The 14,843-nt window shown below is 33.7% G+C and overlaps 1 protein-coding gene across 2 annotated transcripts in view; it reads right to left on the reverse strand.

The window, feature by feature from the left end:
* Window positions 1-11,278, reverse strand: part of LOC108904587 (protein phosphatase 1 regulatory subunit 14C) — a 113,152-nt gene extending 101,874 nt beyond the window's left edge. For both annotated transcript variants that reach the window (XM_018707203.2, XM_018707202.2), the window contains exon 1: window positions 10,994-11,278. In XM_018707203.2, coding sequence (XP_018562719.1) covers window positions 10,994-11,080 — 87 coding nt within the window. In that variant the 5' untranslated portion in view covers window positions 11,081-11,278. The remainder of the gene's footprint in view (window positions 1-10,993) is intronic.
* Between the last annotated feature and the right edge of the window lie 3,565 nt (window positions 11,279-14,843).

A 14,843-nucleotide genomic window follows, 5' to 3' on the forward strand; every position in this document is an offset into this window, starting at 1 on the left:
ATGTTACAATAACTGTCCAAAATTTTATTCACTGTTCAATATTTATCTTTAGTACGATATTCCACAGCATTGACATGATATGGACGCCAGCGACCTCCATCTCTTCCACAATTCAAAAGCTGCTAATGTATTTTTACTTACTTAGCTATACATTAAAATAATATCCATTAATTCTGCATTGTTATTCGCGTTGGCCACTAAACACTTATAAGACTGACGTAAACAATAAACCACGGTAATAAGAGTATTAAGAAAACTTCAATAATACTGAATAAAGAGGTATTTGTTAAATCAAATTGGCTGAAGCTACCTGGAGGGACAAAAAAAGTCTACCATCATTTTCGGTGCACGCACCGTGCCTTCGAATCCAATTTTCGCGCACTCGCCGGAAAATACCCAGATTTATCCTTATTTGACGGGCATCGACAAAAATTCGTTCTCGCAAGTCCTCCACTGTCGAATTCCAGATACTGAATTGCGAATTGTTGGTTAATGGACACCTTAGCACCTCGTGTTAACCGCCGCGCCGTTGTCACATTGCTCGATATGAATTTTATCGAATTTTAAATTTATTATTACGACGCCAATTATTTTTTAGAATTAAGCATAAAGAAGTTCAAAAAAGCGATAAACATTGTATTTTATGGTATTCTATGCACGCATTATGTCAATATTCATTAATTAATCGAACTTTTGTACACTAAGTTGGAGATTTTGATAATTTTTTCTTGGAATTGCTTGAGTTTAGGACACATGTCGTATAAGGTTTTTTTGTTTATTTTAATGTATTCTGTCGTCTCTTAAAATTAAGGCAGTCAAGCTTCTAACACCCTGTATTTTTCGTACGAATTCGCATCTAATGTAACCGCAGCTTTATTTTCACGAGTCTTGCCGTTTAACGTAAAATATCCTGCAGGTTGTTATGAATAAAAAAACACTAAATCAAAGTGGAATAGGAACGACACTGGTCAGAACAGAGCGAAAAAATAGTGGTCATTGCGGCAACTTGACAAACGGGCCCGATAAAACTATTACATAAAAGTGAAATTAGCATTATTCATGCCAGCTGGACCCAGTCCTGCCCAAAACGAGATGCTGGACTTAACGCTATTAGGCCGCATACAAAGCAGAACGTGTTTCGCCGCCTACTACACTCAGGTTCAAGTTCAGAGAGCCAATACTGGAGGTCAATGATTTTGCGAAAAACAATCCCCAGCGAAATGTTTAGTGAACCATATTCGGTGGCGGTTTCAGAAATATTTAGATCAGATGAACGTAATTTATATGGGGTTGAGATCTGGTTAATTTGGCGGTAATTTTTCACGTTTTAACTGATTTAAAGGTTATTTGAGCAGAGGAAAGTTCGCACACTGCCTGTTTTCACATTTCAGCCGGAAAATTGGATTTTAATTCAGCAAAAAGCAGCGCTAAATGCGTTATAATCGTTGGTAATTTTACGGTTGACCGAAGCGTCCTTAATGCAACCCAGACCATGATGAAATTTTAAATTTTAATGCCGCAGACCAGAGAAAGTCATTTGCCTAGTTTCTGGCATCGGCTAAGGCGATTAGTAGATTGGACACGGTCGTCAAGAAGTTTTAAATATTTCGCAGTTCAACTGTGGATTTTTGTTATGTTCGTATAAGAAAGGATGTTTCCTTATTCAATTGCGGTAGTAATTTTTTACCGGATTTAATCAGTCGCGAGAGATAGGTAGGCGGGCGTAACTGTAAATATATCTCCTTAAATCACGTCAAATTAATTCACCACACGCAGCAGAAAAACGTGTGAATGTCAAGGTCGGCTCTGACGTGGAATTTTTTAATTTATGTCGCCCATCTCATTTTATTATACTTTTCGTGGCTTAGCATTGTAGATACAGGTTGAAAAAGCTGCTAAGGAAGTTTTGGCAAATCATTTTATTCATTTATAAAAACGCGCATCAACAGTTAATTAAGTCTGGAACAGCCAACACGATAACTGAACCTAAGCCCTATAGATTAAATTTGGAAATACAAAAAAATATTCAGTTAATTTATCTTCTTTTATTAGATATTGCTATAGAGTCTTTAAGAATCGTATCAATAATCAGTAATAAATACATAATTCATTTACATTTTTGGGTAGTACTAAATAAAATTTCTACTGTTAATTAAAATGAATATTATTCCTGAAACTGTTATTTTTATTCATAGTTGCATTTCTAATACATCCACATGTATTGTCGTTATCGTTTATAAGTAACGGAAGTAACAGTGGCCCTGTAGTAGATCCTTGGGGTATCTATAGTGGAAACCGTGGCTTTGAAGTAAATTTTAATTTTTATCAGTTTTTCAGTGTTCAAACGCTACTAATTACTTGAACAATAGGAGCATTGGCAGAAGTTTTCGAAGGCATCACGCCATGACGGGCTGCTTTGGACTACTAATTCCAGTGCTTCAGCTATTCACGCTCTCAGCGGTAAACTTCCGTGAAAATTTTAATGTTTTGCATTTTTAGATATGCACCAGCGATCGGACGGTCTATTATATCAGCCCGGTTTGAATAAAATGTAACAGTTTTACGAAATTTACAAACCAAAACATTACAAATGTGGAAATTTCGACATAGATTTAATTGCACGCTTCCGTGGAATATTACGAGGAAGATATTTTGCCTTACTAGCAAGTTTAATTGTTTCCTGTGCATTCTCTTTGCACAAAAAAAAATCGAGCCTAGCAAACTATTAAAATATCAAAGTGTTTTTACTTAAATACATGACAACTTTTTATTGTTATCGAGTTTAAAACACTTATCAAAACGAAAATGTAGAAATCGAAATCGATAACAAAGTCATTATAAACGTCAATATCTCTTTTTTCACTATTGATAACGTGGTGAGATGTAAATATTAATATCTGTCATATTATTAACACTCTTATCTGCAATATGATAATTTTATTTACGCGCTGTTATTATTGGGTAATCAAATATTATTTTAAGAGATAATTTATATAAAAACTGTATATTTCTGTTATTGATGCACGTGCGTCTAAAGCGGAAGCAAGTGAAGAGTAGAATCAATTATTAAGAAGCTTAAATGCAAACCTAGGAACCGAAGAAGCAGCACTTGAACAGTTTCCGAGCTTGCCACGTCATCAGTTTAAACTTGAAGATCTAGTGAAATTTAAGTGGAGATTTTATCGATAAGATTAGCAAAATCCAAAACTAGATGCAAAGGATATCTTAGTGACTTTTGACGTGATGTTGGTTTTCAACCAAGTTTTAGTTAAAGGAGCTTTGGAACAACTTTATCGAAGACTCCCCGCAGAAGAGAAGGATGAGAATTGGCAAAAGTGGCATTAATGGACTTTCTTTTCCTCTAAAGACCAATTTTATAAACAAACTGACCAGCTACGGATATCTCTATGTTCGATGTCCTAAGCTACAAATATATACATGGAAGCCTTAAAAAAAATCTCCTTAAAACTGACCTGTTTGATATGTTGACTATACATTTATAATCTAACTTCGTGGATATAACGGCATGTAAGGATTTGTGGACCACATTCATTCACCTGGACATCAGCTTCACTATGGAGTTAAAACAAAATGGTACTCTTCGTTCTATAAAGTGCCTTCGTCAGGAAGAGTTTGGATGTAAATAAAATAAAATATAAAATTTCTAGAGTCGTATTTAAAAAAATGATGATAGTCCTGGAGAGACGAAACGTTACATATAAAAATTGATTATGCCATTCGATAGAGGGCAAAAAGTTGCCATGAGAAAGTGTTCTTCTTTTTTCAGTATCACATCAAACAAGGCTGAAATGGAAACAAAAACGGATTTCCAAAATTTCGGTTTTATTAAAATATTTCGAAATCTAATTATGTTAGCCCTGACTTTTTAGAGGCATAATGTTGGCCCCTTGATTATGCAACTATGCCCCCATTTAAGCTACTTCGTATCTCTTACCGTTTAACAGCCGTATATGCATTGCGTGCTAGGAGTAACATTGAAAACATGAGCTATTTCTCAATCTAGATGGCCCGGGCACAAAATGAAAAACAATAAATTTGGTAGAAGAAACAACGGTCTTTCAAATGAAACAAAACAGAAAAAAATTCAAGATGACCCACATTCCGATTTTTCCTGCTGAAGATAGGATAAAATTTGCATAAAATATATTCTTTTGGCATTTTTGCCATCCTCTGCTTTCAGAAGCATAACTCCTGAATTTTTTATAGTAAGCACTCATAGAGACACTAATGTAGACTACTCTTAGAAAAATTATTGCCTGATTTAAATTGTAGCATCTTAAGTTATTTGTGCTTAAAGTATGGTCATCATATCAGAAACTGACATTTTTTGCTCAACTTTGGCACCAATTTGCAATTTAGGTTTGACTACAATTGCTTTTTTATTTACACTACTGGATTTGGCACAAAAAGTTGTCCTAGTCAGCTAAATTTGATCCTTCTTCGTTGATCCAAACTGAAAAAACAAGCAATCAAAGTTAAGGGACTTTGGACCACACGCGTGATCATTGCAAAGATGGCCCTGTAGACCAAAGCCTATAACATGTGAACAAAAGCATATTTCACCAAGGGCTGTTTCTATGCAAAATTTCATGAAGATTAGAGATGGTCGACTGGGAGCTTTGGGTCAGTTGACATGGAATGACCATAACCATCAGCTGAGCATATTAGTTAGACGACATGCCATAGATTTAAGTAAGATAGATGAGATTTGAGTAAGACTATACAGAGGAATCCAAGAAATCCAGAAAATATCAAAATTATTTCAACCGAAACGAAGGTCTAGAGTTACCTGGAATTTCGAAACAATTCGTCCGTAAAAGTTAAAGACCAAAGCGAAACAGTTCAGTGACTTCAAACCCCGTACCGGAACAGTATGGATCAATACACATGGCAAATATACCAACCAGAAGAACAATCCAAGAGATGCTTTTGAGGATGAGTATCAAATCTATTATCGACAATTCGTTACCCAGAAGCTGTTATAAAATAGTGGATTTATCAAATATAAAATATATACTTAGATAGTTTTTATGTATCAATAAACGATTGCCTCTCTATCCACCATTTCGAAGTTATTGACTCTCGTCAGCTTAAAATTGAGTAGATATTACGTTAGACGTTACTAATTTAAACACCAATCTTCATCTTAAATATCAATAAGCGAAATTTGGTTCATCCTGTAAGCGTAGAATTTCCTTCTGGTTCGCGTGCTTGCCTTTACGCAACCAGAGTGACATGTAAGGACGCCTAGTCGTGTAACACACATCTCTGTTTGACTAAATTATACGTTTAATTAAATGTGCGTTGAGAAACGGAATACGGTTTCACTTTTACGTCAATGTACAATGGCAATTGCGTGGATAGGGAATATTGTTTGACCATGTTTATTCCGTTACTCAAATTTCACTGACAATGATAATCTTAATTAATTTGGGAGTTTTATGAAGAGGATTTCCCACAGCTTTACTTTAATACTTTCGTGGATTCGCTTGTATTTAGGTGCGTATGCCTCTCTCCTAAGTTTTACGATTATTTACAAACAACGATATCTAAGAAAGTTGTGAAGCAATATAATAATAGCTATTTATTTAAACAAATAATGGAAAAATTTAGGGAAAATCTGTAAAGAGGGTGTGTACGATATTGGAGAATTACTTGTAATGGAAGAATGGTCTTAATAAAAGAAGAGCACTGCTAAAAGTTTACTTTAATAAAACTTGGCTAGACATGACAGAGAAGAAATACTCTTTTTATAATCATCATTTTATTTTTATAATCTTATACTCTCTTTATAATCATCAGCATAATTATATTGTTCGTGTATAGTCTTTGCCATCTCAATTGAAGAACCATGAAGTTGGCAATATATACCAGGTTCGGTCGCTGACGCAGCAACTCGGCATTGAAATATTTGAAAAACTTATTCCCATATTTATTTAGCCATACCCATATACAGGTCTGGTCGAACTTAACGTGGAGGTGGTAGAAATGTATACGCCTAGTTGAAGAATGCGCGCGCGGGCAAACCGCGTACGCAGACAGCCGAACTGGGTGACTGGGCAATAAATCTCAGCTGTTGACAAGTGGTTGATAAATTTGGTGTGATTCAGGTAATTTTAATTTATTATAAGTACCTTCTATTAATCATTCATATTACAATTGCGAAAGGGAGAAATAAGAGATATTTTGTTTACTAATATTATTACAACATGGTATTTTAGAGACCTTTTGAAACTTTTTTAGGGACGCCTATGAAACTCATTAAATTTTATTGCTAGACGTTTTTATATATGATCAACTGACTTCGGAAACAATACCACTGACTTATTTAACGTCTAACTAAGTGACATGACTTGTTAGCAATTGTAAATAATAATCATCTTTTCAGGGCAAATTTTTGAATATTCTTGTACGTCAGATTTTTTGCTCCACCTTATTTATTTAAGCAATATTTGAAAAAGAAGCAAACACCCCTATGTAGTAATCTAGTGCTATTGTTAATAGTTGTTACTGTTTTATTATAACAGCACATAACGATATTATTCATTAACTGACTAATATGCCATTGATATACGGTGAATGTAGACAAAATGATGCGACTTCACAACAAATGTATGCAAATTGTTTTACACTTTGCCAACCAAGTGCTTCTACTTTTTAACAGTTATTCAAAGAGTACGCAATGAACTTTTTACTTTCCACAATACTCACCAGTGATCTGGTGAGTATTGTATGACGCAAAGCATGGATATTGGAAATATCCATGCTTTGCGTCATACTAATTTTCAACATCCCTTCTCAATTAACAATTGGAGAGAATTGTAAACAATTTCATAATATGACCTTTTGTGTTTCCAAACCATTTGATTGTGCAGCATTATCGAACTCTTCTTAAAAAAATATTCGATATTTGTCGGTATTTACATTATGAGGCTCTACCTCGGTACTCTCGTACCATGCAAGAAGTGTATAAAGTTTTGGGGGTTTTGGAAACTTATATAATTTAGGCATATTTCTTGAAATATTAAAAAAAAATGTGTGACAGAAATGTCAATGAAACTGAAAAACTATTACATTGGTTTCTGCATCACAGATTATCAGACGAAATGGCTGATTTATCGATGAAGAAGGTTACTATATTGAACTGTCAAGCGAGAATATGTCGGGTCATTCCCTCTCAACTTCAGCAGTTCTCAATATGTTTATATATTTTTGTCAAAGGCAGTATTTTTTTACGTCAGAATTATCTTTAAAAGTTAGTTTCCTAATTTGTAAACACTTAAATATTTATTTTCCGTTTATTTTTACATTGTTGACAAAGGTTATTAAACTTGTCCCCTGCTCAATATTGATGTAAAACATCTGCCAAGCACAGCCTTCCAAATTTGAATCGAGCTGATGTCTGATTATCGATTCAGCTCAAGAAGTAATTTGGAATGCCAATCTCGTCTTCGGTTTCTTGTTAAAATATCGTATGACACATAATTATTGTGATTTAACGTGCGTCGCTACACGGAATACAAATGGAAAGAGATGAATTAAAATTCACACCGTCCAGTAGTTTTAAGCATCCCATTGTTTAAAAAGTGACGTACGGCTGCAAAAAGTTGGGGTAATATTACAAATGAATAGTGTGTCAATGTCATTTGTCACATTATGATAATTAATTTTGTTGTTTGTAAACCACAAACAATTGTAAATAAATTATGCGGGTTTTTAGACATATTAAGGCCTCTGTCATTGGTGTCTGTTAATTGGCCACATGTTTTTTTTTTCTTTAATGAACAAACATTACACAAAACTTGTGTAACATTGTACCAAACAAACAGTGTGGCTTCAAAATTGAACCTTGTAGGGCACCTGCGGGGTCACAATCGTACAACTGCACCAAATAGAGTTATAATAACGTGTAAACCTGTACACAAAAGACTGTAAAACACAACGCCACTTTATAATCCTTTGTTCTCGCAATGGGTGCATTGTACCCGAAGATATCGTAATTAGTAACAGTACCTTCGTTACGCAAATCACTGAGAGTTTTTCTGTGGTTTGTTTCTACTAGGCAACGAATCGAACGTTTTCCTCCGCGAGCAGTTAATTATCACGTCCACTCAAATTTGCATAAATATTGGATTAGCTAACCCATGGAGCTGTAATAAAGGCGTCTTTTAGAACTGTGATGAATGAAACTCTGGACTCTAATTTCGCTAATGTCTATAATTGAATTAGCCGGGAATACTGAGCGAAAAGTTGGCACATATTTTCAATTTTCGCTTTCAAATGAGTCAAATGAAGCTGTTTTTTAAAGATAGTGTTGAAAGAAAATATGGTAATTCAAGGAATATTGGAAACATCAAACCTCATTTCAGTTAATACTTAAGTTAACATTCTACATCAACTTGCGTTATTAGAAATTTTGATTTTGTACATTGGCCATGGCCAACTGTGCAAAAAAGTTTCTAATATTTATAATTATAAAATTTTTCAGAAAACAAGTATCTAGTTTTCATAAAATTGTATTTTTTAATGGCTTGTGAAGGTGAAGTACTTATAGTGTTGTTAAAAACTCGGTTACAAACTAATATGCTATGCCTAAATTGTAGCCAAAATGAATATAGAATATCTATTTCTTTTTCGTTTCAAGGTTAATTGTTACAAAAAGCTAACGACCTGATTTAAAAAATTTAGTAAATAAATAATGTAAATATCATGCAGCTCACAACCTAACACTTCCTTAAACAGAAATTTCACACGGTTAAAATATTTCATATTACATGAACTTGTGTAGTAAATTATAAGAAACTACATTATAGATATAATCAGACACTGAATTAATTGCTTTTAATATTTAACTACTAGTACGATATGTATCATACACACCTTTACCAAATTTTATGTTAACATAAAAAACATTGTCATAAATTTGAGGAATAATCTAATAATTATGTTAATATTTTCAAGGGACTGTTTTTTTAGCAACTTAATTAGTATAAAAGAAATATTTGCTTTAATTTAACCTATTATTACAATAATTGAACTTTAACATCATATATACAAGGTGTTTATTGGTTGGTTATTTTTGTTATTTGATTCTTAGTTTCATTACTGCCATTACTTCAGCATGAGATAGATTAATCATAAATGAACAAAATGTTGCATATTACAGGGGCGTAAGATTAACAGTTTTCAAAATACAGCGAGTATTAATATTGGGGAGCGCACACAGCTGGTGCATACCACGTGTGCGCTCGACAAACTTGTCCTATGGAAAAAATGTAAACAACTATTATTGTGAAACATTTAGTAAATTGTATCAATTTTGTAGTACGAAGATAGTGTTGTGTTTAAATTTTAACTCAAATTTTAGTAATTATGAATTTCTTAAAACAGGAACTTAACTTTTAATCAAATTATGAATTTGAAAAATATGGAATTAAAGTACCCAAGATTCACGTCATCCAAATAGTCATGCATGTTAAAAATAATTTAGGTACTTACCAAAAAGCAAAATTCAGTAATTTTTAAACGCACAAGTACAAAACAGACTACATCATATGCTCAAAATGTCCTCCACCATTTTCGATGCACGCACGACTCCTTCGAATTCAATTTTCGCGAACTCGCTGGAAAACACCTCACGAAAAAGAAATAGTGTTACGCAAAAACACTCAAGTACGGTCAAATTCCAGATACCAACAGAATTGCGTATTGCTCGACAGCTTAGTACCTCGTGTTATCCGCCGCGCCGTTGTCACATTGCTCTATGTGAATTTTGTTGAGTTTTAAATTTATTACAACGCTAATTATTTTTTAGAATTAAGCATAGAGAAGTTAAAAAAGAAATAAACATTGCATTTTATGGTATTCTATGCACGCAGTTAACGCAACTTTTGTACATCAAGTTGGAGATTTTGATAATTTTTTTCTCGGAAATGGTTGAGTTTAGGACCCATGTCATATAAGGTTTTTTTGTTTATTTTATTGTAGTATATCGTCTGTTAAAATTAAGGCAGTCAAACTTTTAACACCCTGTATAATATTTTATTACACAATCTATGAATGTGATCGCTTTTTGTCTTTTTTTTAAAGAGGAATCACTAAATTCACTCTTTTTGTAAAAGAAATATCTAAAAAAACATTCTTAGTTCACTTTTTCAAGTACAGTGTAGACAAAAAGCTGTTTTCGTATAAAACATCGAAAGAAAAATTTTATTAAGATAACAATTATTCGCACGTGCCAGATTTCGTGACAATCGGTTCTAATTTTACAGTTGAATGAGAATTAAATAGAAAAATCTCAAAGTCGACGGTTTGTGTTGAAATTTTTTAATATACATAAACTAATTGTTAGAAGGGTTTCCTAATAATGTTTTTCTATATCTTATTCGAAAGCGGTACCTACTTTACCGGTACAGAAAATATTTTCTTTCTTCCAGCAAGGCCTTCTTAATTTTCTCGGAGTAAAAATATGTCACATATCACTTTTTAATAAAATAGAATCGTTTTCAAAATTATTAAATTTCAACTGAACATTTTTCTGTTATTAACACATATGATTTAGACAATTCGAGGACACCCTATATATAATGTTAAAAAAGCTATTTATTTCTTATTTGGTATACCGTTTTATTGACTTTTAAAGATAAAATCGGACACTAGAATTCTAATAATTTATTAGCCGGAGACAGAAGCAGAAAAATATTAAATAAGTTCATACAAATTTAAAAAAAAAATTACTAATATTGTGTAGTCCAATTTTACTTATAAATAAATAAATAAAGTCACTTTTGGTTCACTTATTTCAAAATTTTTCGTCATTATTTCCTGACATAATTTTACCGGTTTGTTGTTGCTCTTCACGAGGTCTACAAAATCGTAATATACCGCCCCTCTTACGCACAACCCCTCGAATTCCATACTAATTTTTCTGGTTAGAACAAGAGCCGAAGATATAATATTATTTGGTACTTACCGTTGCCTTATTTCCTGAAAACTCTTGATGTATGAAGACGCCTCCCTCGTAGGCAATGAGCGGGGCCCTCCGCAACTTGGACGACATTCTTCGAGTTGCACGTTATCACCTCACAAGAGCGAAACCTCGAAATCGATTGATAAGCCGAAACTACTTTTCGATCGTGACCGCAGCACCAGGGTCAGACAATATACGAGTAGTATGGAATAAGCTGGAGGAAGCGTAGACCTTCGAAGAGACCGAATAACTGCGCTGCCGTGTGTCCTAAGACGTATTCGAGGTGGCACCTGCAGGTAGCGAGTCGGAATCTCCTTCTCTGCCGCGATAAAAGACAGTCGACGGGATTGTCGAACGATTTGGAAGGCGATGTAGACGAGCTGAATGAAGCGTTTCGTCACTTGTATTTTTTTTCCAGACTTGGGTCAGCAAGGTAGGATTTCAGAGGAAATCAACAATAAATGTATACAAGGTGTTGCAATATTCCGCTCACAAAATTCTACAGATGATTCCTTGCCCAAAAATTAGAGAAAAGTTCATATCAACGTACAGTCATAAAAATGTTATGTAAAATTATTTTGGCACTACAGTAGGTCTTAATTAAAACTCTAATAACATGATTTCAAATTTCGCTGTTAACTGCATTGGTAACAGTGGTGTAAAAACAGATGAGAATACAAAAATAATAAAACTATATCGTCCCTATTTCAAAAACAAAGTATTTGTGTATAATTATTCATATTTTATTTTATTTTTGGTCAGTATCTGTACGAAGAAGCCACTGAAGTTCTTCAGACCATTACTAGAATACAGGGCGTAATGTAACTCAAATGTCGACTATCCATTAAATTCCGGCTCTGATTCTATATTTAATCGACCCAGTTTTATTAGGGAAAATCAATAAATGGAAGAAATACACACAAGTGGATTGAAGGTCGGTTGTAGAATTAATTTTTAAATAAATTGTAGCCCATAATAGGCAACTATAAATTTCTAATAATCTCCATTATAAATTGAAATCCATTTTTCTTTAATACATTGTCCTGTAATAGAGCTGGAAGAAAATTTAGTTTATAATATAACAAGCTGTTCCGACCTTAGATGTACAGGCCATTAATAAGTAACAAACAAATTAAACTTTAGCTTACTACAGTGTTTGAAATTTATAAGTCGTTGGTTACCTTAACTATATACAGGGTGAACCAGCTTTTTCGTGACAAACTTTAAGGGTATGTTCTACGTCCAAAAATAACCGTAGTTTGCTATACAAACAATAGTCCAAAATTGCTTCGTTACGAAAATACAGGGTGTTGAAGTTTATTCTGAAAAATAGACAAATACATTTTTTTTAAACCGCTTAAGATAATTAAATGAAATTTGACAGGTGTCAATAGCAATGGAAGACTTAAATTTTGCAATGCAAAAGTTTCTTTTACTGTCACCAGTGGCGCGAGTAGCGGATCGTTAGTGACTATTTTCCAATAAAAAAATGGTACGTCCCTGGTTTTTCTAAAAATTAATGTTATTTTTGAATTCCTCGTTCAATTTGGTAGAAAAAAACTCTCTTGACTTTTTTTTGTACGATGCACCGTTTAATAAATAATAAATTACTTTAAAACTTTTCAAAGTGTTTTCCTTCAAATGGATTATTATTTGTTAGCTGCATACCAGATACACTTGCTGCAACCACCAGATAAACAAATTTACAACGACTAGTTGGCGTCGGTTTTCATGTCAACGTTTGACAAATCTTAAATAGTAGTAGTGCAGTAGTGTCAAAATGCCGTTTAGATTTTCAAACCAAGAAATAGCGGATATCCATTTTGTGTATGGATTTGCTAATGGAAACTCAAGGGCGGCTGCCAGAGAATACAGAAGGAGATATCCGCAGAGACCACATCCTAGTCGTAATGTGTTCACAAGAATTCACCAGCAATTAATGGAGAATGGTTTAGAAAATTTACATGGAGAGAGTTTTTTTCTACCACTTTTTAAATGATTTTCTTGAAAAAGAATAATTGTATGATCCACAAGAAGTTTTAATGTCATCTCCTTAGTTCTTTCTATGGGTGATTCTGAGAGATAAAGTAAATAAACAGCGATCCAATAATTTATATAGCCTAAGGGAGAAAACATTAATCGAAGTTGGTACTATCTGAAAGGTGGATAATAGGGCACTATAAAAAAAATTGATTGGAATATACGTCCTTTGTCTACAATATCGTAAAGGTATTGTAAAACAGTTTTTATGATGAGTTATTTTTTCTTAACGGAGAATTTAGAAATTAACAAGGAAAAACATACTCACGCACTGTCCATGACAATCTTGACATGTACGGGATCAGTAAATAAACCAGAATATTGTGCAAACTATCAGGAATTCATTGGCCAAATATACAGGGCGTTCTTTTAAATACAAAAGTTTGTTTTATGTCTCCGTAATGTAATATTTGTTTTTTAAAACTTTGGTTAGTACAATTTTTTCCTATATAGAAAGGCAAAAGAAATAACGGAAACTAAGCAAGCTTAGATTTGTAATTTTATATGAAGTTACAATTTATAAATAAGGGCGTTGTAAAGCGAGACACCTTGTGGATAATTTGTTGGAAATTAAGTAAAATGTAGCAGATATGTACCTACTTAATTACTGCTTAAAATTTAGCTTATAAAGGGTTCCTCAAAAGTAATATGTTGTAGTAAACACGTTGCGGTTACACAAAATAGAACGCTATACAAGTACGGAGAGTGTGTAGCTGAGACTGTTCGATGGAAGGAACGCCCCGAATGAAACAACTGTGAAATAATTCGATTGTAGACAATTAAGAAACAGGTCGGCATTGTATTGGCCGTTCAGCCGAAAATATTGCTATGGTAAGTGATAGTGTGCCGGAAATTTCCGTAACCTCAGTGCGTCATCAGTCACTGTAATTAAGCATTTCCAAAAGCACAATGTAGGGGATTTCGACAAAAGATCTGCATGTGCATCGATTCAAGATTCGGCTAACTGAGGATTTAATGCGCCGGACATTCGTTGATTGGATGTTGGAAAATCAACAACTGGATGGTGATTTTGCTAAGAAAATCATCTTTAGCGGCGAGGCCCATCTTACAATTGGTGGGAATGTGAATAAGCAAAACTGTCGAATTTGGGCGAGAAACAATCCCAGGGTCATTCAAGAACGACCACTGTATACCAAAAAATTGACAGTGTGGTGTGGCTTTCACGCATGGTGGTGTGATTGGTCCGTTTCGTTTCTTGTTTCTAGCAAAATATATTACGCCCTGTGCGTCAATAAATGTTTCACTGAGGATACCGAATCGGCATGTTAATGATCACCTAACTGCGATATAAAAACATCGGGGTACCTGCCAATTAGTACGTTCCCCTGATTACATAAATTGGGGAAAGTAATAAGGCACACTCAGTTGAGCAGCAACGGCAAATAACATGTTCACCGAGCGACGCATTCTCGCAGTTTTTCCAGTGGAACGACGGGGTTTCTATAGGTCACTAATTAGCTTATTAATGTCTGTAATAATAAGCGAACCGCCGGAGATATCTAAATCGAGCCGGTTTCTCATTAAAAAGAAAAATATATTTTAACAAAAATGTTGCACAATTATTTTCAGATGTCTTGTTTTATTAAATCGCATGAAAAACGTAAAAAACAAAAAAAAAACTTGTTTAGCAATAATGAAATAGTGTTTAAAAAGCATTGATTGCTCTGTCGCTCACTCACGTACTAATTTTTTTACATATCTCCATAAATAAAAGTGTACAAAATTGGAACAGTTGTAAAAAAATGTAAAAATTGAGAAAAACCCGAAATAAAAATATTTATTAAATAACAAA

Source organism: Anoplophora glabripennis, unplaced genomic scaffold (assembly GCF_000390285.2).
Source record: "Anoplophora glabripennis isolate ALB-LARVAE unplaced genomic scaffold, Agla_2.0 scaffold131, whole genome shotgun sequence".
In the NCBI taxonomy this organism is placed as follows: Eukaryota; Metazoa; Arthropoda; class Insecta; order Coleoptera; family Cerambycidae; genus Anoplophora; species Anoplophora glabripennis.